This window comes from Styela clava, chromosome 2, assembly GCF_964204865.1.
Source record: "Styela clava chromosome 2, kaStyClav1.hap1.2, whole genome shotgun sequence".
Taxonomy (NCBI): domain Eukaryota; kingdom Metazoa; phylum Chordata; class Ascidiacea; order Stolidobranchia; family Styelidae; genus Styela; species Styela clava.
The window spans coordinates 23,928,282-23,952,386 of NC_135251.1; the positions used below are offsets into that span (position 1 = coordinate 23,928,282).

At 35.4% G+C, this 24,105-nt stretch overlaps 2 protein-coding genes and 1 long non-coding RNA gene across 5 annotated transcripts; all 3 read right to left on the reverse strand.

The window, feature by feature from the left end:
- Positions 1 to 2,553: 2,553 nt before the first annotated feature.
- On the reverse strand, positions 2,554 to 9,506 carry LOC144419820 (uncharacterized). 3 transcript variants are annotated; one of them, XM_078109879.1, is made up of 7 exons: positions 9,090 to 9,506; positions 8,064 to 8,192; positions 6,892 to 7,004; positions 5,329 to 6,239; positions 4,869 to 5,101; positions 4,034 to 4,228; positions 2,554 to 3,643 (listed from the first exon to the last, which is right to left on the reverse strand). In XM_078109879.1, the coding sequence occupies exons 2-4, from the start codon at positions 8,110 to 8,112 to the stop codon at positions 5,712 to 5,714; spliced, it is 690 nt and encodes a 229-aa protein (XP_077966005.1). In that variant the 5' UTR covers positions 8,113 to 8,192; positions 9,090 to 9,506; the 3' UTR covers positions 2,554 to 3,643; positions 4,034 to 4,228; positions 4,869 to 5,101; positions 5,329 to 5,711. The 3 variants fall into 3 exon arrangements, with proteins under 3 accessions (XP_077966005.1, XP_077966006.1, XP_077966004.1); XM_078109880.1 differs by having other exon boundaries at positions 9,227 to 9,505; XM_078109878.1 differs by having other exon boundaries at positions 8,604 to 9,505.
- Positions 9,507 to 17,897: 8,391 nt separating this feature from the next.
- Positions 17,898 to 19,456, reverse strand: LOC144419886 (uncharacterized). Its single transcript, XR_013474344.1, has 2 exons — positions 19,284 to 19,456; positions 17,898 to 18,580 (listed from the first exon to the last, which is right to left on the reverse strand). It is a non-coding gene; the product is annotated as an uncharacterized LOC144419886 (long non-coding RNA).
- Positions 19,457 to 19,582: 126 nt separating this feature from the next.
- LOC120336671 (alpha-N-acetylgalactosaminidase-like) lies at positions 19,583 to 23,173 on the reverse strand. Its single transcript, XM_039404403.2, has 6 exons — positions 22,875 to 23,173; positions 22,222 to 22,378; positions 21,788 to 22,045; positions 21,333 to 21,546; positions 20,907 to 21,067; positions 19,583 to 20,673 (listed from the first exon to the last, which is right to left on the reverse strand). Exons 1-6 carry the CDS (start codon positions 23,060 to 23,062, stop codon positions 20,422 to 20,424), a joined length of 1,230 nt encoding a protein of 409 aa, XP_039260337.2. The 5' UTR covers positions 23,063 to 23,173; the 3' UTR covers positions 19,583 to 20,421.
- Between the last annotated feature and the right edge of the window lie 932 nt (positions 23,174 to 24,105).

A 24,105-nucleotide genomic window follows, 5' to 3' on the forward strand; every position in this document is an offset into this window, starting at 1 on the left:
CTGAATTTATCATTGTCAAATTTTCCACCTCAAAAGCGAGTTCGAGCGAACCCCCTGAATCCCAACAGTTCAATACACCCATCAAATACGCAGACGGGCAGAAGACATTAGCTGATATGTTTATGCGATCCCCTCCAAAATTCTATGATATTTTATATTTATGTCACTAGGAATGGAGCCGAAAATACGGCTTCATCATATGGTGAAACATGAACTTCAGTTTGGCCGCAGTCCAAGTTTCGGGTGGATGGGCAACAGTGGACCAGCGTATCGTTTCATACCTGCGTCGTTTAATGGTATGTGAATCATTTGCACTTACAGCAGTAGTAGCACGGTTTTACTCGAAATATTCTCCCCACAATTGAAATCGAAATTTGACTTTAAAAATATGGCATATAGCCATGGGATTTCCAGGATAAATTTCCAGGAGAAACAAATCTTATAAATAATAATTTCCGGGAGAAACAAATCTTATAAGATTCTGTTGATGTAGGTGTAGTTTTGGGCTTCACTTATGCAGCACTTTTAACAGGGATGGCACTCGATTTTATGAAATTAGACAACGAAAACACGCATATGAATTACCAAAAACGTTTAGGATGATGCGGCAAATTACTTTTCAAAGAGTTTGAAGGGAATTCCACTCTGATAGAGTTATATTTTTCGATCAGCTTTGAACCACATTAATGCACTTTTACACTGCTTCATTGTTATTTTCAGATTTCTAGGTTTTTATTTCAAGTCTGAAAGATTTTGTTTTTTCAACGGCATTGTAAGCGAGAAACTAATAAAATGCAAAGTAGCATCTAGTTCTCGTATAACCCCGTATAACCCCTAAAACATTCTGCAGATGCACTTCCGAAAGGAAAGTGACAAGACGTTGAGAGAAATGAACATCAATTGCATTGTTATGTGATAAACGATGTCAAAGCCAATAGCTGATAACAGTACTGTACATAGCGGTGCGGACATGCGTCCAAATTCAGGGTACTCCGGAAGTATGCGCACCAAGATGTCGCACAACCTGAACCCTGACCCGGTACACGACCAGAGTTCAGGTTGTGCGCCATCTTGGTGCGCATACTTCAGGAGGTCCAAAATTAGTTTTTTTTTAAATTACCATACCGGCCAGGAAATTGAAATTTTGAATATGAGCGATCGCAGCCCTGACTGCCCAACTGACGGTAGGGGAAAGTGGGGAAGGTTGGGACACTTTTTTTCTTTTGCATATTTTGAGCCGTTAATTCAGCATGTTCACTTAAGTTGGCGGGACTAATGCATAGAGGGGTAAATGTAGTTTTTATTCAGCGACTAAGAAATTTCCTTGCGACACACATTTTATTACCAAAATGCTTTGAAAATCGTCTGTCAAGTGTTCCACTGTACCCCACTTGTGGGGCACATTCGAACAGACTCTGGGGCACAATGGGTCAGTCTGCCAAAATTCAACGAAGTATGCCCTTAAAAATAAGCACTTAATCAGCATAATCGTCTAAAGAACAGAGAGACTTCGAATTTGAAGATTTAATATTTTTTAAATCAATGTTCAACTGGAATAGTTCAGATATTTGGACAAAAAATTTTGCAAATAAAACTGATTATTTCCTTCCGGGAATCTAAATGTGGAAATATTATTGATTCTCGAATATATTCCATATTGGGCCATGGGTCGAAAGAAACCATAATACTACACAAAATATAACGCATCTCTAGGTCTCTAAGCACTTATTGTATCAAACACTGTCGAATTGTTCCCTGTAGGGCATGTCCCACTGAACCCAGGTCCATTGTTCCCCATAGGAAACAAATATTTTCAGACCATCCCACGGCGAAATTCGGAAGGCACATCCACTCGCCAACGTTATGAATATTTTACAGTGGACTAGAGCTGAAAAATATCAGACGGTGGTTTGTCATGTTGGGAAGGCTACAGTAGAAAAAAGAAAAAACTGAAACGGTGAAATTTTAGTTTCAACCTCCCAAAACCAATTTCACCTCATAGCTTGCGCCGCTCTACCCGTCCGTTGTCCGTTCGCGGGGACGCCCCATGTCCCAACGTGCCCCACCTTCCCCTACATTATAATAGTTTAGTTTTTGCAGGATTAATTTAAGGCGGGTTTTATCAAATTTCATCACTGATATGTCGGTATTTTTATTTTATTTGTGCCTTGGTGGGTCACGAATAAAACGCGGTGGGTCACAAACGGGTCAGTGGTTCGCCATCCCTGCTATATATATAATATGACGAGCCACTCCTAGTGAGTTGGATGATGCTTAACCCACCCATAATGTATGAATGCGCTGGGTTCGTCTTCATAACTCGCTAAAATGCTAAATGTTTTAAGTTCACTGGGCACTCCAATTGTCTGACTGACAATTCGACAACGTTGCAATAGAAGATTCACTCGTGAAGAATGTAAATATGAATAATATATAATCAAATCCAAGCATGTAGTTTGAAATCTCTTTCAGAAGTGGGCATTTCACTTTCAATTTACTACTAAAACTCGTCCAGGAGCCTACATGTATATTGTACTGAAAAGAAACAGAATTCATGAGCAATACTTGCTAATATTTGTTTACCAGATTGCATTGATAAATTATCTTGGTGTAGCAAAAATGTTGCTCACTGAATCACTGAAAAAGATTTCTTTCTCACTAAATGCAGCAAACAATGTTAACTGGTATTAGTACAATACAAAAAACAATGACGCAAAACATTCAAATAAATGTAAAAATTTGATAGTCTTAAGTACAGCTCTTCAATGTTATAGACCAAATAACATTTTGCCACTATAATATAAATTATACAATTAAGTATGTTCACCAAGCGAGAAAAAAGGGGAAAAAACAGGAATAGTAACCACAGTTTGGCATAATAGGAAAATCAATTTCGACAGGTATAAAAGGTGTAATGTACTCACATTGGTATAAATCCTATAAAACAAATATTTAGTAAGAGAATTTGCGGATTAATATAGGATTAATATAGGTAATTACAGCGAAGAATACAATAAAGTAGTATACAAGAGTTAAAAACATCTAGAAACAAATGTGATAAGTACAAAAACGTAGAACATTTCAAGTTACTGGTAATACAGCAGTTCATCACTTTAGAGAAATCACAGTGCTGTTGCTTTACAGAAACAATGCTAGAATCTCTGAAAGTGTCAAAAGCGGGTGAAATTTCATTAATTTTCTATCAACCTTCTTTATCTTGTTATGTATTGTTTTAATTAAGCGAGAACATAGAGCACCAATAAACTAAATGATGCTTTCAAAGACTAATAGTCTATTCAAACAATATCAATACTACTAAACATCAGGAACAGAATTAATGTGCTATATATGTAATAAATGAAATACCAGTTTCTAATAACGAAAATAAAAAATAATAGTGGTTAATAATATCTATATAAAATTTAATACTTAATATGGTTAAAATTAGTTTGGTTCAGCATTTCACTTTGATATTGTTGAATATCGTATTGCATAACATTTGGAATAAAAATAAGAATCGAATCGATACAGAACAAATCTTTGATGTCATTATCTGAATAGAACACACAGATGAAGTAGAAATTGGTTCAAGGTTTCCAAGTCGGTCGTTTGGCACTGGATGGTCTTGATACAACATTTACAGCTAAAAAAAATGATTATTTATTATAGCACTTTAAAAATTCATGATATTCTCATGAAGAACAGTAAGAAATATCACAGACTCAAATTTAAATAGTAGAATTTATTAGAATTTTAGAACTTATATATAAATAAATTTTGAGATACTTTAAAACGAAATAAAACTAACAGAAATTTGATAAGATTACAATCCATTTGTATCCATGTTTAGGACTCTTTCAATATCTTTGCGGACCCCCTGTGCAGTCATCACCGACCCCTAAGGGTTCATGGACCCCAGTTTGGGAAACCCTCCTTTACACTATAACTCAATAATAGCGTAAGAACCTTTATTTTACATCGGAATTTGTAATCCAACTTGCTTTCTTACTAAAGCTATTACAAAACAACTTACCACCATTTGTATTTCCCACAGTGTGATACTCTTGTGGTTTCTCTACGATACTAGTTGATCCTGTCGAGTTGTCATATTTGAAACTGTTGTAAAAGTCAAGTTGAAGGCTATCATCATTCACTGTCATAGTAGAAGGATTTGGGGACAAACCCGTCAACATTGGGTGACTTCCCGTTCGAGTGATTTTAGTATTTCCTATTCAAAAACAATAAGCAATGCAAACCAATAAAAACACAACACACAAGCAAATATAATATCACAAGATATTATTGAAATCTACGAAAAAATTCTGAAAACAAGTCAAATTGTGAAATAAATATGGTAATCAAACAAAAAAAGCAAAAGTTTCTTCAGAAATTGTTAATGGAAATTCATTTATTACTGTATCATCCATTTTTTTGTATTTACGAGGAGAATCATGACATAATTCAATTTACTTGAGGGAAATTTTAAAGTTGGAGATTCTGTTCTCGTCTACGAATAATGTAATAATTCTAGATAATGTAAATATAGTGTGTGAAATTGAGTCCTAATAAGAATAGATCTGCAAAATTAAAAAAGCCAATTTGTTGCCCCATTCCTAATCAAACTTTGCACACAAGTTGAGTCCAAACGCAGCCTACTCAAAATTAGACACATACTAGAATACTATACTATGCTACAATTGAAACAATTTTCAACGTGAAATTGAAATACAGCTTTGACTCCAATATCAACAAAAACACCAAACTCTGACCAGTGACCAGACTCCACTGCCAGGCATTATTAACTGATGTTAGTTGGGATTTCAAAACTTATACAATTCTACTCCATCAATGATAATGAGAGAACTCACCTAATTGTTTTCTCACAGTAGGAACAACTCTTTCAACAGGTTTAGGTTTTTCTGGTGGTCATGGCACCTGAGGTGGTCAAGAACTATTATTGGTAGATGCATTCGCTGAAGATGACAGTTTATGAGCTATTGATGAGGCTGAATTTGGACGATGTCTGAGTGAGTATGAGTCATCTGTTCTCATATACGTGTTGTGATTTTGCATCAACTCCCATCGAAACCATGTTATGTGCCTGCATGTGATGCAAAAACTTGTTAAAAAAGTAATAAACGGCAATACAGGTTGGAAAAAAAACAAAAAACAATGATATATTTCAATTCAACCAAGATTTTTTAGCAAAAAAAAAACAATTACAACAGCAATGAATTTAATAAAATACAACACAGCACAAATATTACCGATACTAGTTTTAAATTACAGCTTCTAGTTCTCTGTAGTGGAAATCCCAAATACATTCACCTTTCTCTTAACTGTTTTTTCTTGGGTAGCTTTTCTTTCTTTGTTACTATTAACAACTTCCTTTTTGTTTTTCCTACAGCTCTCTGCTGTTCTTATGGAACCTGCGCATGAATTCTGATATCTCCATCTTTTACAAGGTAGTTCTCCTGCCTCAAACATTCCTTTGATGCCTGATATAGCGTTTTGTACAGTATGATTGTCTCCCGTTTTTGCCCAGTCTAGGGCATTCTTATATACCATTGTACTTGAAGACGTATCAAGGCTCAATTCATTCGATGATTTGTCCGAACTTTCTCTGGAATTTTTTTTTAGAGATTTCGATGATTTTGCGGATGGATTGCTACTGTTTGAACCAGTTTTATGGTATAAATTCCAAACATTTTCTACTCTTGATTTTGGCCTGATTTGGCGTTTATGATCAAAATTGGCATGCTACCGTTCCCCTTGACTAGGTCTTTTTCATTCATATCTTTGCAGTCATGGTTAATACATGATTTAACTTTCGGTCTACAATCTTCCGTCAAGGAACCTTTCTCACTTGATGATGGCAAACTAGCTTTAGAATCATCAACTGCTTTTTTACTGCATGGGCAAAATTTGGTGACGGAATATTTTAATGGAACATAAGATTCTACAAGTCTGTAATAGAAAAGACTTTTTTCTGGTGAATTGTTTCTTGGTGATTCCCATCTATAAGCTGAAACTGTTTCTATTCTGCACAATTTTGAACATTGATCCTCTGTGGTTTCTTCACATTCTTCCTCATCCCATCCACACATTAAAGAATCGAGGAAATTTCTCCTCTGTGGCTCAATGCACTGAACTCCACTTGAAATAAAACTTTCTTCATCGTAAAAATTTCCTGCATTATTAACCTCAATATCTGTCTCTCCTCTCCACCCATCAATAACCTGTAAATCATGAACCATGTGAAAGTAATCTGTTGATTATATATTTTTCACGTCCTTTTGCTGGTTTTATACAAGCAGATGCTGATATCTAATATGCTCGGAGCTACTATTATTTGGCAGAACCGGCACCTTACCGGTTCGCCATTGCCTAGCCGGTACTCCAGTAGTATGTGTAACAGGTTAAAATTAGGGAATTATTTTTATTACAATCTTCATTATTTTAAGTTCGGGACTGTTTGTTTGCCAGGTCAATATACCCTCTGCCAATAGGTTTCAGTCCCATTACACAACTTGATGTGGAGTAGGCGAACAAAATTATTTACCTCCATAATGGTACACACACTTCTGGAGCGCCGCTCACTCTACTTATTACACCCTGGGTGAAGTGGGGGCATGGGATTTGTACCCAAGATATGTAATTTACAATGCCAGCACAGTTACGCCTGAAGCTTTAACTGCTACGTCATCGTGCCACCCGTAAAAGCGCTGTACTCTTTATAATTGAATGAAAATTATTTAAAAATTAGTATGTATTATTATGCAATTAAAACTGAACACAACAAAATACTATGCAAGACAGGTCTTTTAATTAATATAAATTAATAAAAAAAGAATTAATGAAATTAGTAGAAATCATTTTCACCCGTGCTACCTGAGCCACCATGGCTTGATGTTTGGCTTTGCTTTCTTGCAGAAGTTCTTTGCTTTGTTCAGCCAATGCCTGAGATTGACCAGCTGGGTTAATATTTCTGTATTTGTTGGCACCTGTGGTAATAACATATCAAAAAATCTATTTAAAACTGATGAATTTTGTGATGTCGTCACTATGCATATTAAAAGAGCTGTACTCCCGTAGTGTGTGTACCAGGTTTGAGTTAGGCCATAATTTTATTCCAATTTTTTTATTTTAGTTCGATTACGAGTTCGGGGACTGTCTGTGTTAGCCAAGTGAATATACCCACTGCCCATAGCCTTCGTCCCTTTATACAACTCGATGTAAAGTAGGCAAACAAAATTAGTTCCCTCCATATTAGTACACACACTTATGAAGCGCCAAACGAGCTGTTTACCAGCATCAGCGATGTAAGTTTCAGAATTTTAGTAAATCAAAGCGATTTGAATCAATTTTGAAAAAAAAAAATTCAATTTAATAGAAAATAATATCCAGATAACATAGATGATTGCATGAAACAGTGGCATTGTCATAACATCGATCAAAAGCATCTCTTTTTTTTCATCACATTTACGTCAGTTCCCAAGTAGTACCGTAACACTCCTTAAGCTATTTTAATTTTACATGGTAATGTTGCAAAAAATTCATATTTTAAAACAGGGGTGTGCAATTGCTTATACAAGAGGGCCAGATACAAATATCTGGGTGAAACCGTTGGCCGAACCTTCATTTAACATAGGCTTTCCAGTAGTTGCATGCACAATAAAATTTCAGTTGTTTGTTTTGCACAAGCTATCTGTTAGAGCATTGTTATCATAGGCATAGATAATAAATTGAACTCAAGTGTTGGCTTTGCAAGGGAAAGGGATTGTAATTACTCGCACATACCAGATTAAACTAAATTGAAAACTCGTTCCGCAGGCAGCACACCATTCAAAATTGGCACTTTTCCGTGACACAATTTCCCTTGTGGGCCGCATTTGGCCCGCAGGCCACAGGTTGCACAACCCTGTTCTAGAGGGAACATAACTTTTGGGTAGGCTTACAACATACTCAAACAAATTTTGTTTTTATTTTCATTGAAGTAATTAAGTAATTTTTAGATTGTATGAGTTGCCCTGTTAATAGTAAGAGCAACAAACAACATCTACCTGATAACGTAATGCCTGCATCAGCATCCCATAAACCCTTTTCCATCATACTTTGCACAGAAGGATCCGTTGCAGCAAGATCTGATAGACTGGATGCTCGCTGAGATCCCAAATTATGCTGCTGTTGAACTGTGAAATACAGAAGATTAATCGAATGTGAGAATATTTTTATCAAGCTGCAATGAACAATAGTTATCAAGCTTCCTTAATACTGTGATACTGTAGATGACATTTAATTTGTCATCCATATTAGGGCAGATTCCTAAAAAGCTTCACCAAGTTAGTAAGTGTTATTGATTCTTTGAATAATAAAGATTAGAGTAAATTCTCAATCAAGAAGAGCGATCCTGCGGGTTGGGTGACACAACGGAGGTGTGCAAGTTTGGTGATCAACAAGCTTGAAGCAAAGTCAGTTTGGGCTCCATTCGAGACGGTATGAAAATCAGCAAAAAGCATTAACTATGCATCCATTGCTACTACCATCAAATTTAACTAACTTTATCAGCAACTCTAGCAATTTTTAATAGGTCTATGGCCTACCTTTAAATGTTCCTGTGGACCAGAGGCCATGGCCCACTGGTTGAGAACCAGTGGTCGCGGAGTCCTCCGCTCTGGGTCGCGAAACAATTTAAATTTTCCATAAATATGAGAATCGCGTCTGTGCAGGGTATTTATGTATAACAACTTTATAAATATCTGATTATATTTTATGAATGTTTCCCCGAGTATACACTTCCTTATTTACTGACGTAACATTGACCAATCAGCATAAGTGCAAAATTGAAGTAACAATAAACGTTTCAGAAGCGCTCAGATACTTTTGCCATTCAGACAGTCTCTCGTGGTTGTGATATTACCTCGTTTTGTCGGTTTTCGCGTGTTATTTGTTAGATTTTAGTTGTGTTTTGGTAAATATAAGTCCTAAACTCGCAAAACCATTCTTGAGAAAAGTACCAATAATTTTGCAATGGTAGAGTGTAAAGAAGAAGAATTAAAGAGATCAAAAGGCAGAGAAACATTCGTTACCGGTACTTAGTTGTTCGCATTGTTATATCCTACTACGTAGACTTTGGGTTCTCAAAGTGCTCCGTACGGAGCCTCAGGACTCCGTTAAAGACACTTAAAACTGTCCTCGACCCACTGCCCTGTCTCCATCTACTTACCTATACTCGACCCACTGCCCGACCTCCCTCAACTTTCCTATCCTCGACCCACTGCTAGGCTATATCTCCCCAACTTTCGCAACCTCGAACCACCGCTTTATCTCCCTCAACCTCTCTCATTTCAACCTACTGTCCTATCTCCCTCAACCTACCTATCCTCGGACCCACTGCGCTATCTGCCACAACTTACCAGTACCTATCTTTGACCTACGGTGCTATACGGTACTATTCACCACTGCAGAATGAAAAAAAATACAAAATAAAAATAGGCTACATTTGATGGGAACACAAAAATATCGGACAATATTTTTTTCAATTTTACATGCAAACTCTAGGGTTCGAGACCAAATGCGAATATGATCCGCAAAGTGCCGACAATTTTTAACAGTAATTTTGATTAGTACCAATAGTGATAAGTATTATATACAAAAGTTGAAGGTAACAAAGCGGGACTTTATGATTATTGGGGCTTCAAATACAGGCCAAAAACAAGATTTTCTAAAATTTGACGTGTACTCGACATATCAATGCCGAATTCGAATATGATCCGCAAAGTGCCGACAATTTTTAACAGTAATTTTGAATAGTACTATTAGTGATAAGTATTATATATAAAAGTTGAAGGGAACAAAGCGGGACTTTATGATTTATGGGGCTCCAAATACAGGCCAAAAACGAGATTTTCCGAAATTTAAGGCGTACTCGATATATCGAGGCCGAATTCGAATATGTTGCTTAATATGCCGACAACTTTTGACAACGATTTCGATCACATGTATAAGTCAAGTGTCTAACGCCAAAGTATGATCAACAGCGGAACAAAACTTAACAAAATATGGCTCTTCAAAAATTGACAAAAAATCAGATTTTGCTGTATTTCGTGCGAACTCAATGATTCGATGCCGATTTCGAATATGATCCGCAAAGTGCCGACAACTTTTAACAGTAATTTTGAATAGTACCAATAGTGAAAAGTATTATATATAAAAGTTGAAGGGAACAAAGCGGGACTTTATGATTTATGGGGCTCCAAATACAGGCCAAAAACGTGATTTTCCGAAATTTGAGGCGTACTCGATATATCGAGGCCGAATTCGAATATGTTGCCTAATATGCCGACAACTTTTGACAACGATTTCGATCACATGTATAAGTCAAGTGTCTAACACCAAAGTATGATCAACAGCGGAACAAAACTTAACAAAATATGGCCCTTCAAAAATTGACGAAAAATCCGATTTTGCTGTATTTTGTGCGAACTCAATAATTCGATGCCGAATTCGAATATGATCCGCAAAGTGCCGACAACTTTTAACAGTAATTTTGAATAGTACCAATAGTGTGAAGTATTATATATAAAAGTTGAAGAGAACAAAGCGGGACTTTATAATTTATGGGGCTTCAAATACAGGCCAAAAACAAGATTTTCTGAAATTTGATGCGAACTCGATACATCGAGGCCAAATTAGAACATGTTGCTTTATTTGCCGACAACCTTTGACAACGATTTCGATGACATGTACAAGACAAGTGTCTAACACCAAAGTATGATCAACAGCGGAACAAAACTTAACAAAATATGGTCCTTCAAAAATTGACAAAAAATCATAATTTGCTATATTTCGTGCGAGCTTAATAATTCGATGCCGAATACGAATATGATCCGCAATATGTCGACAACTTTTAACAGTAATTTTGAATAGTACCAATAGTGAAAAGTATTATATATAAAAGTTGAAGGGAAAAAAGCGGGACTTAATGATTTATGGGGCTCCAAATACAGGCCAAAAACAAGATTTTCTGAAATTTGATGCGAACTCGATATATCGAGGCCGAATTCGAATATGTTGCTTTATATGCCGACACATTTTGACAACGATTTCGATCACATGTTTAAGTCAAGTGTCTAACACCAAAGTATGATCAACAGCGGAACAAAACTTAAAAAAATATGTACCTTCAAAAATTAACAAAAAGACAGAATTTGCTATTTTTCGTGCGAACCTAATAATTCGATGCCAAATTCGAATATGATCCGCAATATGCCGACAACTTTCAACAGTAATTTTGAATAGTATCCATAGTGAAAAGTATTATATATAAAAGTTGAAGGGAACAAAGCGGGAATTTATGATTTATGGGGCTTCAAATACCGGCCAAAAACAAGATTTTCTGAAATTTGATGCGAACTCGATACATCGAGGCCAAATTCGAGAATGTTGCTTTATTTGCCAACAACTTTTGACAACGATTTCGATCACATGTACAAGTCAAGTGTCTAACACCAAAGTATGATCAACAGCGGAACAAAACTTAACAAAATATGGCCCTTCAAAAATTTACAAAAAATCAGATTTTGCTGTATTTTGTGCGAACTCAATGATTAAATGCCGAATTCGAATATGTTATTTTATTTCCCGACAATTTTTGACAAGATTTCGTTTACACGTATAACCTAAGTATCCAACAACAAAGTAGGATCACCAGCAGAATGAAAATTGAAAAAATAATGCCTTTCAAAATTGATGAAAATCAGATTTTGTTATATTTATTGTGATCAACTATTCGACCCCGAATTCGAATATGTTATTTTATTTTCCGACAATTTTTGACTACGATTTCGTTTATATGTATACCTCAAGTCTCCAACAACAAAGTATGATGACCAGCGGAATTAAAATTGAATAATTATGGGCCTTCAAAAATTGATAAAAGTCTGATTTTGTCATATTTGGTGCGATAACGATTATTCGACCCCGAATATGTCATTCTTTGTTCCGACAACTTTTGACAACGATTTCGTAGACATGTATAACTAAAGTGTTCACCAACAAAGTATGATCACCAGCGGAATGCAAATTAAAAAAATACGGGACTTCAAAAATGGGTAAAAATCAGATTTTGCCATATTTTGTGCTATATCAATTATTCGACGCCAAATTCGAATATGTTAATCTATTTTCCGACAACTTTTGACAACGATTTCGTGAACATGTATAACTAAAGTGTCCACCAACAAAGTATGATCACCAGCGGAATGAAAATCCAAAAAATATGGGCCTTCAAAAGTGGTTTGAAAATCAAATTTTGTCAAATTTGGTACGATATCGATTCTTCGACGCCAAATTCGAATATGTTATTCTAGTTTCCGAAAACTTTTGATAATGATTTCGTTTACATGTATGACTCAAGTGGTCAGCACCAGAGTGTGATCACCAGCGGAAAATTTTTTAAATTGACTTGATAAACGTATAGCATGTATATATAATTCTAGAGTGTTAACGGATTAAGCCGTTATTTCAAAATATCAGCCAACTGTGGGCTCGGTGATGTTCGCCTGGGATCGATTTATAATTGATAATTACACGGAAGCAGAATTTGAATTATTTAAATATGAATGAGTAACTTCTTAGTATATATTTTTTTTATATTATATTAGTATATTAGGTAGAAAGAAAGAACATTTGTAGTTTTCAAGCGGATTTTAAAAGCATACTATGTCGCTATTTGTTCTGCTAATTCTGTTCCGCATTTGTATTAGAAGGTTCATGACGAGTAAAACAACATAAAAATTCAAAGTCGCTGTATGAATCGAATCATTGAGTTCGCACAAAATAAAGCAAAATCTGATTTTTCGTCAATTTATGAAGGCCCATATTTTGTTAAGTTTTGTTCCGCTGTTGATCATACTTTGGTGTTAGACACTTGACTTATACATGTGATCGAAATCGTTGTCAAAAGTTGTCGGCATATGAAGCAACATATTCGAATTCGGCCTCGATATATCGAGTACGCCTTAAATTTCGGAAAATCTCGTTTTTGGCCTGTATTTGGAGCCCCATAAATCATAAAGTCCCGCTTTGTTCCCTTCAACTTTTATATATAATACTTATCACTATTAGTACTATTCAAAATTACTGTTAAAAATTGTCGGCACTTTGTGGATCATATTCGAATTCGGCATTGATATGTCGAGTACACATCAAATTTTAGAAAATCTTGTTTTTGGCCTGTATTTGAAGCCCCAATAATCATAAAGTCCCGCTTTGTTCTCTTCAACTTTTATATATAATACTTATCACTATTGGTACTAATCAAAATTACTGTTAAAAATTGTCGGCACTTTGCGGATCATATTCGCATTTGGTCTCGAACCCTAGAGTTTGCATGTAAAATTGAAAAAAAATATTGTCCGATATTTTTGTGTTCCCATCAAATGTAGCCTATTTTCATTTTGTATTTTTTTCATTCTGCTATTATATTCTAATACGTTTTAGTTTTTCTGTTTTATGTGATATACAGTTATGTATGTTGTAATTACCACTACCAGCTAAATGTGCTTAAACTTATATTTTAGTCTGAGTTGTTCCCTTCGGAACATATTATTTCAAATAGGATATATTTATCCCTTATAAATATTGTAATAAGAGATTATTTTCCGCATGGGAACTGGTTGAAAACTGCAGAATATTTTTCCGCTGAAATTCCGCTGGATTCGCAGTGGTACCACCAAGTCCATGCTTCCGAAAACAAAACAATGTAACTAATCCCATACCCGACTTGGAATGGTAACTGGACGAGAGGCCGTGGTTCGCCATATGAATGAGCCGTCTTATCGGCTTTCCTCTCCCCCGGGATAAATATGTAAATCCTATCCTATCCTAGCTGGAACTTTTTACGTGTCATGTTCAAGCCGTAATTAAAATTTCAAAAACTAAGCTGAATTCCTTTCTTTCATAATTCTTGTGCCATGACGAAGTACGAATAAATTATCTTACCAGTCTGCCAGTACGGTACCCAGTAGTACTTTGGGATTTTCTATCTTTGGGACACCTACGCCGCAGCTCAATCTGCTAACAACTGAACAACGTCACGAGAAATCAAGCGTGAGTTTTTCGTGACTGCTACTTTTCTGACGTCAGCTACGCTCAACGACTAACAACCGGCTACGCTCAGCGATAGAGGAATCCTAATGTCAAACACTCGAAAATCTGATTAAATGAAATTTACCCCTGCGTCATTTTTGTTGACGATTGTATACGAAATTGGTACAATTCATACTTCATGAAGAACAAATTGATCAGGATCAAATTTTCAGTAGCTGAAGATAGATGTGGTCGCTAGAATGCTATAAGATTGATTTTGGTCCAAATCCAATGGCACCAAAAGTTTTTCACCTAAAATTTCGCTGTTTTATTCAGTCGTTGGTTTTATTTGAGCATTGCTCTTCTTGTTCGGTTATTAGCAATAAACATAGATTCTATGCTACCTGTCGCCGAGTGATAGACAGTCTCCGACATGCCCTGCGTAATCATTTTTTCCTCAAAAAAGGAATGTCGGTTTTTCATTCTTTGTTATCTACGATTATTCGACACGAAATGTACATATGGATCGTTTTGTTATTATATTGTCGTCCTTCCTATTGATATTTTTCTTCTTATTGTAATAAAATAATCGCTTTTCTTATTAACAATTAGACCAACAAAGATTGAGGGCTATTATTTTTTGTTTGCTACGATGTCATCAAAAATTGCGCATATGCCGGTTCCTCTTTCGCATTAATCGCGAAAGTTTAGATTGCATACCCGTGCTAGTTCGTTTAGGCCAGATTCCGCATTGGCCTACTTCACTCGGACACTAATGAATTGCAACAAATTTTAGTGCGGATCTCGGGATTCATTTTAATAAATTCACGAAATCACCAAGTAGGAAATTTTTGCTTTTGCAATATTTTTAGATTTGAACAAGTAATACAAATAAATATCCTGAATGTTTGGACTTGATGGTAAATAATAAAAAACATATATATAGAGGACTTGCACGGGTCACGTGACTTTGTTACTGGACGGCAATAAAACAAAAACGTCCATTTGGCTCCTGTCAGTTGCAAGTCGAATTATACGTTTCCGTTTTGTTTGGCTGTTGAAAATGGTTATTTCGTATTGCTCCGTTGGCTGTACGTATAGTATAGACCAGGGGTTCTCAAACTTTTGGTGTTGCGGAGCCCTTGAAAAGGTTGACTATTATTCACGGAGCCCCAAAATAAATGTTAAAATTGTTACTTTCAGATTAATATTCCTGAGCAAGTTAAAAGTACTTTACTTAATTTAAATGCTGAACCTTAGGGTTAATACAAGTCATACATAAATCTAAATTTCAAACATAAATTATATATACACTAAAGCTGTAAATTTAACACTTGACAAACATATTAATAAATAAGGGGTCGAATCTTTTCCCTTTTGACATTTTTGGAAGACTTAAAAGGCCGCCAATAACGTGCGCGATTGCATTTTGTTACAATCGCCGATTTTTTTCGTCAGCATGGCGTGTCTTTGAACCTTTTAACATCTTTACGCCGGTGTTTATTCTCCCTAAATCAAAAATTTCCCTCGGCATATATATACATGTATTGTTACACAATGACGACGTTATTTGCTTTTTTGTTCTCGTGGGGAATTATGAGTTCAATGTGAAAAACATGTTACCATATTATAGTCATCAGTGACGAAATGCTAAAAATAATAATTAATAAAGAGGTAAATCCGCAACTCAAATTTCTTGATTGAAAAGCGGCATTCTGAAATAATAAAACTGAAACTTAAAATGGAAGATCACAGGTTTGGTTTCAGCAGACTCACCTCAGATTGAAAACGTATTTATAGACATCTTAAATCACAAAATTTGGTGTTATGTTAGGTTTTCATCGTAGTAACTGCGAAATCGAAACAGAGTCAATTGTGCGCGCGTGTACCTTTTCCCCCATTATGAAACTACCGACGGAGCCGCACGCAATCAATTGTGCGCGCTCCGCGATGTACCTTTTTTTTCATTCCGAAACTACCGACGGAGCCGAATGCAATAAAATAAATTTCAATTGTTCGTTAAATGCTCGCATCGGTCATGGATTAAATATTTTACCCAATAGAAATCTTGTTATCCGTTTTTTTAATCGCGAAGAATGTTGCGCGGAAATTTCTGATTCCAATTTTGAACCACCTCCCTCTTAAGAATCCTGGCTGCGCTCCTGCTTATAAATAATGTCATTTTTTAATTCCGCCTCTTTGCCATATTTTGAGGCTATTTTGTTGTCAGATTTTATCAAAGCTGTTATTGCTTCTTATTAGAACAGTTACAAAACTAGTCAGTATTTTGAAAAGTAATCCAATATCTTGCGGAGCCCCTGGGTTTCTCTCGCGGAGCCCTGGGGCTCCGTACGGAGCACTTTGAGAACCTATGGTATAGACAACTAAATGGATCTTCAGTTATATTCCACTGATTTCGAAAGATCCGGAACGTCGCGCAATGTGGATATCATCTATTGCCTATTGCATTGGCAGAACTGCTCGGTGTCAAGTCCAGAAGCCATCTTACATGTGTTTCACTGTTTGCGGACAGCACTTCGTTGATGGTGAGTGATAATGTGGTGATAGTGTGCCGTTATCAATTTCTTTAAATATTCACAAGCTCCCTCATTTCAATGGAAAGCAGATGACAAACTACTGTTATTAGTAGGCCTACTTGCAGTTGCAAGCTTGACTTATTTAAGACAGTAAGGAATTAATAATCAATTGCTTTAAGGTATTGTTTCCCTACTTAGCAGGTAATCTATTACTAAGTGTGAAAGGTTGATAGATAACTAAAGTTTAACACCAGTATGCCAGTGGTCATGCAAAAAATAACCAGAATTCAATTGAATTCGCCATCTAGGAATACGCTCGCCACCGCATCTCTGATCACCCTGGGAGTTTCACAGGTTTCAATCCCAGAGAGGATGCGACAGGATTGCAGCTCTACTCCCACCGAGGGTTGTTCACATGACCGCCCCAAGTTCATGCTTCTGAAAACAAATAGCCTAACTGGCTAAATCCTATCCTAATGGTGTTTGTACAACTGATCCAAAATGTCTTTTTATTGTCATTGGTAAAAATGATGTGCTACCCGGAATCAAATTCATTTACGACTAGTGGCTGTGGTGGGATATGGACTTAAATTTCACACTCCTCGATCGTTAGATTTTACAAAAACTCTATCTGTATCCACTATCTTACAGATATGGGTGCGGCCATGGAATAGATGAATGGCAAAGTATGAGTTGCAACATGACCACAGTGGCACAAGACCTCAGCTTGCGGGACTTGATAATACATCCTCAGTATCCATTTATTGATGCTTATCGTAATGACAAAGTAACTTGTGATTACTGTGGATTGGTGGAGATAAAGTGTCCATTGTACTTTAACGAAAGCAACTTCAAGACGACCCTATCAAGAAAAAAAATCGTTTCGGTGGGTCTGGTAGTGAAGGTTTCAGTCTAAAGTTGGACACCCCCCAGATACAGTTGCCAATGAAACTTAGCGAGGCGTAATATTGCGACTTTGTGATCTGAAAGGAAATTCTGATGGGTAGCCGGCTAGCCGCAACCTTTTGTTTAAAGAATATTATGAGATATGACTTAAGAGTCTTAAACTTTTATTTGAGAGGGGTGTAACCCAAGCTAATTTGCAAATGGTATTCATGGTACCAATTATATCACACACTTTACAGTAATTATAAATTATATTTGAAAAATAAAGCACATCAAAATTGTATTTTTAAAAAACAATTGGTTTTATCTGCAGATACTAGGTTGATATTGAGATTGACCATTTCAATGCTAAATTTTCTTTAGTCAAAAGGCACACTTGATTCGCAAAGATTTGTGAATGCGCACAGTACACCAATTTGTCTAATGTTTTGATTCCATGGGCAGAAGGTCGTGGATCGGTGCTGCTCAGGATGGGATATTTTTGCCTCTAAATGCATATTACGTGTTTCACATGAATCCATCGTGCTCAGATTTGACTGTTTTCGAGGTCTGAAGGCTCCAACAGCCTTATTTTATGGGTACACAAGAGAATTTTCAGTGTGGCATGCATGGGTCAGTTGGAGTCACTAACCTTAAGATATCTATAAGCAAGGATAAGATAACGTGGACGTAACATTCCATAATTTAGAGTAGAAAATGTATCTGCCTCCACAGCCCTTTCAAATTGAAGATATGATGCCTCGGGGGGTAATTTCTATCAAATATTTTACAGTATTATGGTTCTAGTGAAAAGGGGTGTAGGCGGCTTTTTTTAAAATGTGGTAGGTCTAGTCGAAAGACACATTAAATGTTTATGCTAACAACTGCAAATTAATATTGCAATTTGCAACGCATACAAGTTAACCGAATTTGTTGAAATGGTCCTGCCTTTTGCCTTTCTTCAAACCCCCCTTTTTCTAACTATTCTCTTCCTCTCTGGGGATGGCGAAAATTCAAATATCGATGGGACATATAAGCAGCTGATAATGGGTTATCTTCCCTTTTTCCTGAAAATAAATTAAACATTTATCATCATTTGACAGTGCCAAGTTTGTGTATCAGATAAGTAATAAATTGTCTGCTAACTAACAAAACAATCAGACAACACCTTCTGACCATTAATGAAGATTTCTTTCAATTTAAAACGCAACTATGCCTACCAATGTGGGTAATTTTCAGGATAGAATTTATCTGTGGCTGGGGACAGATTGCAAGGTGCAACATCGTACGATTACCATTCTATGTCGGGATTAGTTAGCCAGGTATTTGTTTTTGAAGCATATACTTGATGGTGGGGGATGTCGTAATCGACCAGCGGTCGTGTGAACCACACTCAGTGGGAGGAGAGCTGCAATCCCCTCGCACATAACTATCCTCGCATGGGATTGGAACCTGTGAAACTCAGAGGGGGATCGGAGATGCGGTGGCGAGCGTATTCTTAGATGGAGAATTCAATTGAATTATAGGTATTTTTTGCATTAGCACTGGCGTTAAACTTTAGTTATCTATTCAACTTTTCACACTTACTAATAGATGACCTGCTAACTAGGAAAACAATACCGGTACCTTATGGCAATTATTGATTAATACCTTACACGAGTCAAGTCTGCAAGTATGTCTACCAATAACAGTAGTTTGTCATCTGCTTTTCATTGAAATGAGGGAGCTTATGAATATTTAAAAATTTGATAACGGCACATGATGACTCACCATCAACGAAGTGCTGTCCGCAAACAGTGAAACACAAGTGAGATGGCTTCTGGACTTGACACCAAGCAGTCCTGCCAATAGATGATATCCACATTGCGCGACGTTCCGGATCTTTTGAAAACAGTGTAATATAACTGAAGATCCATTTCGTTGTCTATACTATACGTACAGCCAACAGAACAATACGAAATAACCATCTTCAACAGCCAAACAAAACGGAAACGTATAATCCAAATTGCAACTGACAGGAGCCAAATGGACGATTTTGTTTTATTGCCGTCCAGTAACAAAGTCACGTGACCCGTGCAAGTTCTCTATAATCAATGTTTATCTTATGAATGGAACAGAATTGCTACGAACATTGCAGATTCAGATATTTCATTCCTATCATGCAAGAATCAGTACAAAAATTGAAGCAGGAAAAACTGTCAATGGTGTATAATGGCAATCAGGTGTATAATGACAATCATATAAAATGTCATTATACACATAGGAAATTCATACAAGTGAGAGATTCATAGAAATCGATAAGGGGTCGCGAAAGACTGTGACAGTCATCGGGTCAGCGACACCTGTTGGTTGAAGTTTTAGAGGGAATGATAAAAAATGTATACAAATTTAATCACTCAAAATGAACAGAAAAACAAAATATCACCAGAGAAATAGTAAATGCGAAAGTTGCTGATCGTGATTGCAAAAGATATATCGTAATATTTGCCCAAATATCGAACAATTTTAAATGTAAATCTCGACCATAGTGGAAGAATCATTTTGAAGTCATGCTGGTATATTGCATAATTGATGAAAAAAGTGCAAAAATCAAAAAGGTAACGAACAAAACCTTTTCATTAATAATAATAATAGTAAGAAAATGCGAAATTAAAATGTTGTGACGACAAAATTTGACACCAATATGATGGAAAAAAATATAGTGATATGCTATAAATGAGATATTTTGGAGGCCAAACCAAATTTGAAAAAAAAAAACTAGTGTGGTGATTATTGACTCAGGAGCCCTATTTTCGGAATAAATAAAAAGTTTAAATTTAGGTAGTAGGGATGATCATTTTTAAGATAAAATTTAAATTCATAAGATTGTTTTTAACATCATTGTTTAGATTCTTTATGTTGTTAGTTTCTAGTGCTGCATTGGGGAGGCACGAGCCATGACTATCCCTTGAGGGTAAATATTAAATGTAATGGTAGTGTTGAGGCCAACTTGTTCAGGAGGATCTGAATCAAATACATCATACAAGGTGTACTTCGATGCTGGATTTTGAATGTTGAGACTGGACAATGTGAATGAATAGGCAGCTGCACCTCCAGATGATGTGCCAGTATATATTACAGCAATGGCTTGATCTCCTTTCGACAAGGGCCTAACCCACACCTGTAAAACATCGGAATGTTGTGCATTTTACAAGCAATTCCAAAAAATAAAAGTTCAGTAATAACTTCCAAATTACCAGAATCTTTAGATTTATTAGGGATTAACCCGGAGTATATCAAGGGACACTTCTAGGGCCTACATAAAATCTATTTTTAATATATGTATCTTAATTTAGGCCAATCAAAGTAATGTCGCAACCCCTACATACATACAAATACGGCAATGATCTTTACCTGGAAATCTTTATCAACTTTTTCACGACGGCCCTGCATTCCCAGTGGATCCTGATCAATTGCAATTACTTTCTTATTTTGCAACATCTGCCTCATTTTAGGATCAATTGTTCTCAAGTCAACAGAAACTAATAGAGGTGCAGCCAAGATTGCCCATATTCCTAACAAATGATACATTTGATTATACAATAAAAGAATACATAGTGAAAATTATTTTAACTAAGGATTTCAGGATTATATATCTTCAAAGTTTAGGCTTAATTTATCACATGATATGCAACTGTTTTTGAAGATTCAAGATTTACTTCCATAAAAATGAATATTAAATGATATCAATCAAAAATATTCTGGATTTTTTGAATGAATTAAATATTAAAGTCGAACTAAATGAAATTTCTTGAAGTTGATACAAAAATTATGCATTACCAAACTGCAGCTTTGCTTGCTCATAACTCAAAGAAAAGTCGCCTCCAATCAGCATATCTGGATCATTCCATCCTCCAGGTCCAGCCGCTGGAATATAAACATCTTGGTGATCTCCAAACCAATTTATAATTTTCAAAACATCATCAAAACTATCTTGAATGTCATCATAATTCCTCCACATATTACATGATTCTTTCACAAGAGTAAAGTTGACCTGAACCGTATAAAGATTTCAGATTAAAAAATGACTTTTTCATAAGTTTGCTCAAAACAAAAAAAAATTTCAGAGTTTAACGTACGATATCACTGCAAAACCCATTATTACATTGAATGACCACAGAAATGCCATAAATTATTCCCTTTTATTTTCAGGTAGATATCCTATAGCATACTTCATTACTCTCAGATTCCTGTATACGAAATATCCTATTTTATTCATAATATAGGCTACTAACCTGAGGAGGCAGGTGTCCATCATCCAATGGCCATCCACATTCATACAATATATGCCGTCCAGTCTGATTCAACATTTTAGTCATTAGAGGGAAGCCAGTCAGTTTTTGTTCATGGCTTGAGTAACAACCATCCAATTTCAACATGTCTATACCCCAGGATGCAAATGTCTCAGCGTCATCTTTTTCATGTCCTAGTGTACCAGGGTATCCAGCACACGTCAGTTCACCCATATCGCCATATATTCCCAACTTCAAGTCCTAACATACAATAATAGATACATGGATATTCAAATATATGGCATCTTCTTAAATTCTCAATTCCTATTACATAAATGCAATTAATGAATCAACAAATTTATAAACAAAAGTACAAAGGACTTGTACGGAGCATCCAATTAGATTTTTATCATCATAAATTTGTAGAATTAGCATACCTTGCCATGCATGTAATCTGCTAAAGATTTCATTCCATTTGGAAACCTATCTGGATCAGGAGTAAGCTTTCCATCCTTTGTTCTGAGTTTGGCAGGCCAACAATCATCTATATTGACTTGAACATAACCTGCAGCTTTCCACCCATCTCCATCCAATCTAAAAATGATGGGATTGTATTTCCTTTTTTTATATTACAGTAATTTTGATAAACAGACCTGTTTGTTGTTGCTGTAGTATATATGATGTACAAATGCAAATGATTGCCAAAAGTGCTGTATGAAATAATACCTAGTGTATTGAGGATTGAGCATATGCTAGAATCCTGGGTTGTATTGTCTGAGATATAACCTTTTGATTGGGAAATTATTCATGTCATATTGAGCACTGATTATGTTTCTGTAATTAAGAACAATCATAAACATATGAAAAACAATAAATATATTTATTTAAGAATAGATTGGTTGATTAGCCTATTATTAAATAAAAAGACAAAGGATTTATTTGAAATTAACAAATAAGATAATGAATTAGGACTAAAAGTATTTATAATAGGCCTACATTCCAATCAAGTGATTAGATAATTGATAAAGTGTGATGTGTAACTTAAACAATGTTAAAGACGACAAGTTTGTTCTACAATTACATTACTCACCGATCAGCCATATCTTTGAATAACTTTTCAGAAATGCAGGAATCTGGGTAATTTTTACAGTCGGTATTGCATCTGAAGCGTTCCCAAGCAAGCCAACCCATTGGAGGAGTACGAGCTAGACCATTATCCAATGTACATACATGTTCAATGACTAGTAGAGTTGTCAGTAATATCACCAGTACATTCATGGTTGATGACCAAAAATAAACCAAATGCTAGATGCCTAAATTCATTAGTTAGCCTGTCACAATATAATAATTGAAATCGTACCAGTAATCAGTCCAATACCATTCTGCCATATATTTATAAGAATATACAGAAATAATTCAGGATATGACAAAAAAATATTACTATTATATGAATCAAAATGCCCTCAGATTGTTAGGATAGATTTTTATACACACCACTCATTTTTTACTAATTTACATTAGTAAACATTACTTGACCTTTGAATAGTGTATAAGTTAGGTGGATTAAAAAGAATCTAAATGCGCTAATGATATAATTTAATCATGTTTTTCAATGACAGAAAAAATAAGGTAATGATGCTAATTTGTCACTGCCTAACAGACTAATAATGTTAAGTATTGCAGGCACAAACAATCAATATTCTCATTCACTGGTAAATTCAAATAGTTTTCAACTAGCAGACTACAATTTTATTGCAAAATATCATAAATAAAATAATATCAAAAAGAAATAATAACAGTATATTATTAATATGTTCCATAATCATCATCATTTATACGATTACAATATTATTATTTTTAAGATAAAGCATGTAAAAACAAGTTTTTCCAAATATTATTTATCTCTTAATTACATATGATATAGGCCTACTTATATACCGGTAGTCAATTGTATATATACCGTACTCTTCTATATTTTATAGATAATAGTCTTCATACACAGTTACATAATAATCTTAGCTCTCTTGTAAAATTGGGTGAATTTATAAGTTTTTTCTACTTTATTTCTACATTTTAAAGCATTTTCAACTGTGTTTATTACACTATTAACACTTCGCATAACATTTTGAAAAATTACTGCATTTCGATGCAACCAATTCTTATACCTAGTACCGGTAATAGACCATAACAAAATAATAGCATTTTTTTCTACATTTGATAAATGTTCATAACGAGGGTTACTCAAATCTAATAATACACAAGTTTCATAATCAACTGAACCGTTATTTTCATGATAATCAAAAAAAATCATATACCGTACT

What these genes read in the sequence shown, in the direction of transcription:
- LOC144419820 (XM_078109879.1), bottom strand. Translation starts at nt 8,112, where the DNA reads ATGATGGAAAAGGGTTTATGGGATGCTGATGCAGGCATTACGTTATCA. An exon ending in TGCAGGCATTACGTTATCAG is followed by an intron (nt 7,005 to 8,063) that starts GTAGATGTTGTT and finishes TTATTACCACAG; the next exon opens with GTGCCAACAAATACAGAAAT. An exon ending in ATCAAGCCATGGTGGCTCAG is followed by an intron (nt 6,240 to 6,891) that starts GTAGCACGGGTG and finishes CATGATTTACAG; the next exon opens with GTTATTGATGGGTGGAGAGG.
- LOC120336671 (XM_039404403.2), bottom strand. Translation starts at nt 23,062, where the DNA reads ATGAATGTACTGGTGATATTACTGACAACTCTACTAGTCATTGAACAT. An exon ending in TTCAAAGATATGGCTGATCG is followed by an intron (nt 22,379 to 22,874) that starts GTGAGTAATGTA and finishes CATCATTTTTAG; the next exon opens with ATTGGATGGAGATGGGTGGA. An exon ending in CAGATTACATGCATGGCAAG is followed by an intron (nt 22,046 to 22,221) that starts GTATGCTAATTC and finishes ATTGTATGTTAG; the next exon opens with GACTTGAAGTTGGGAATATA.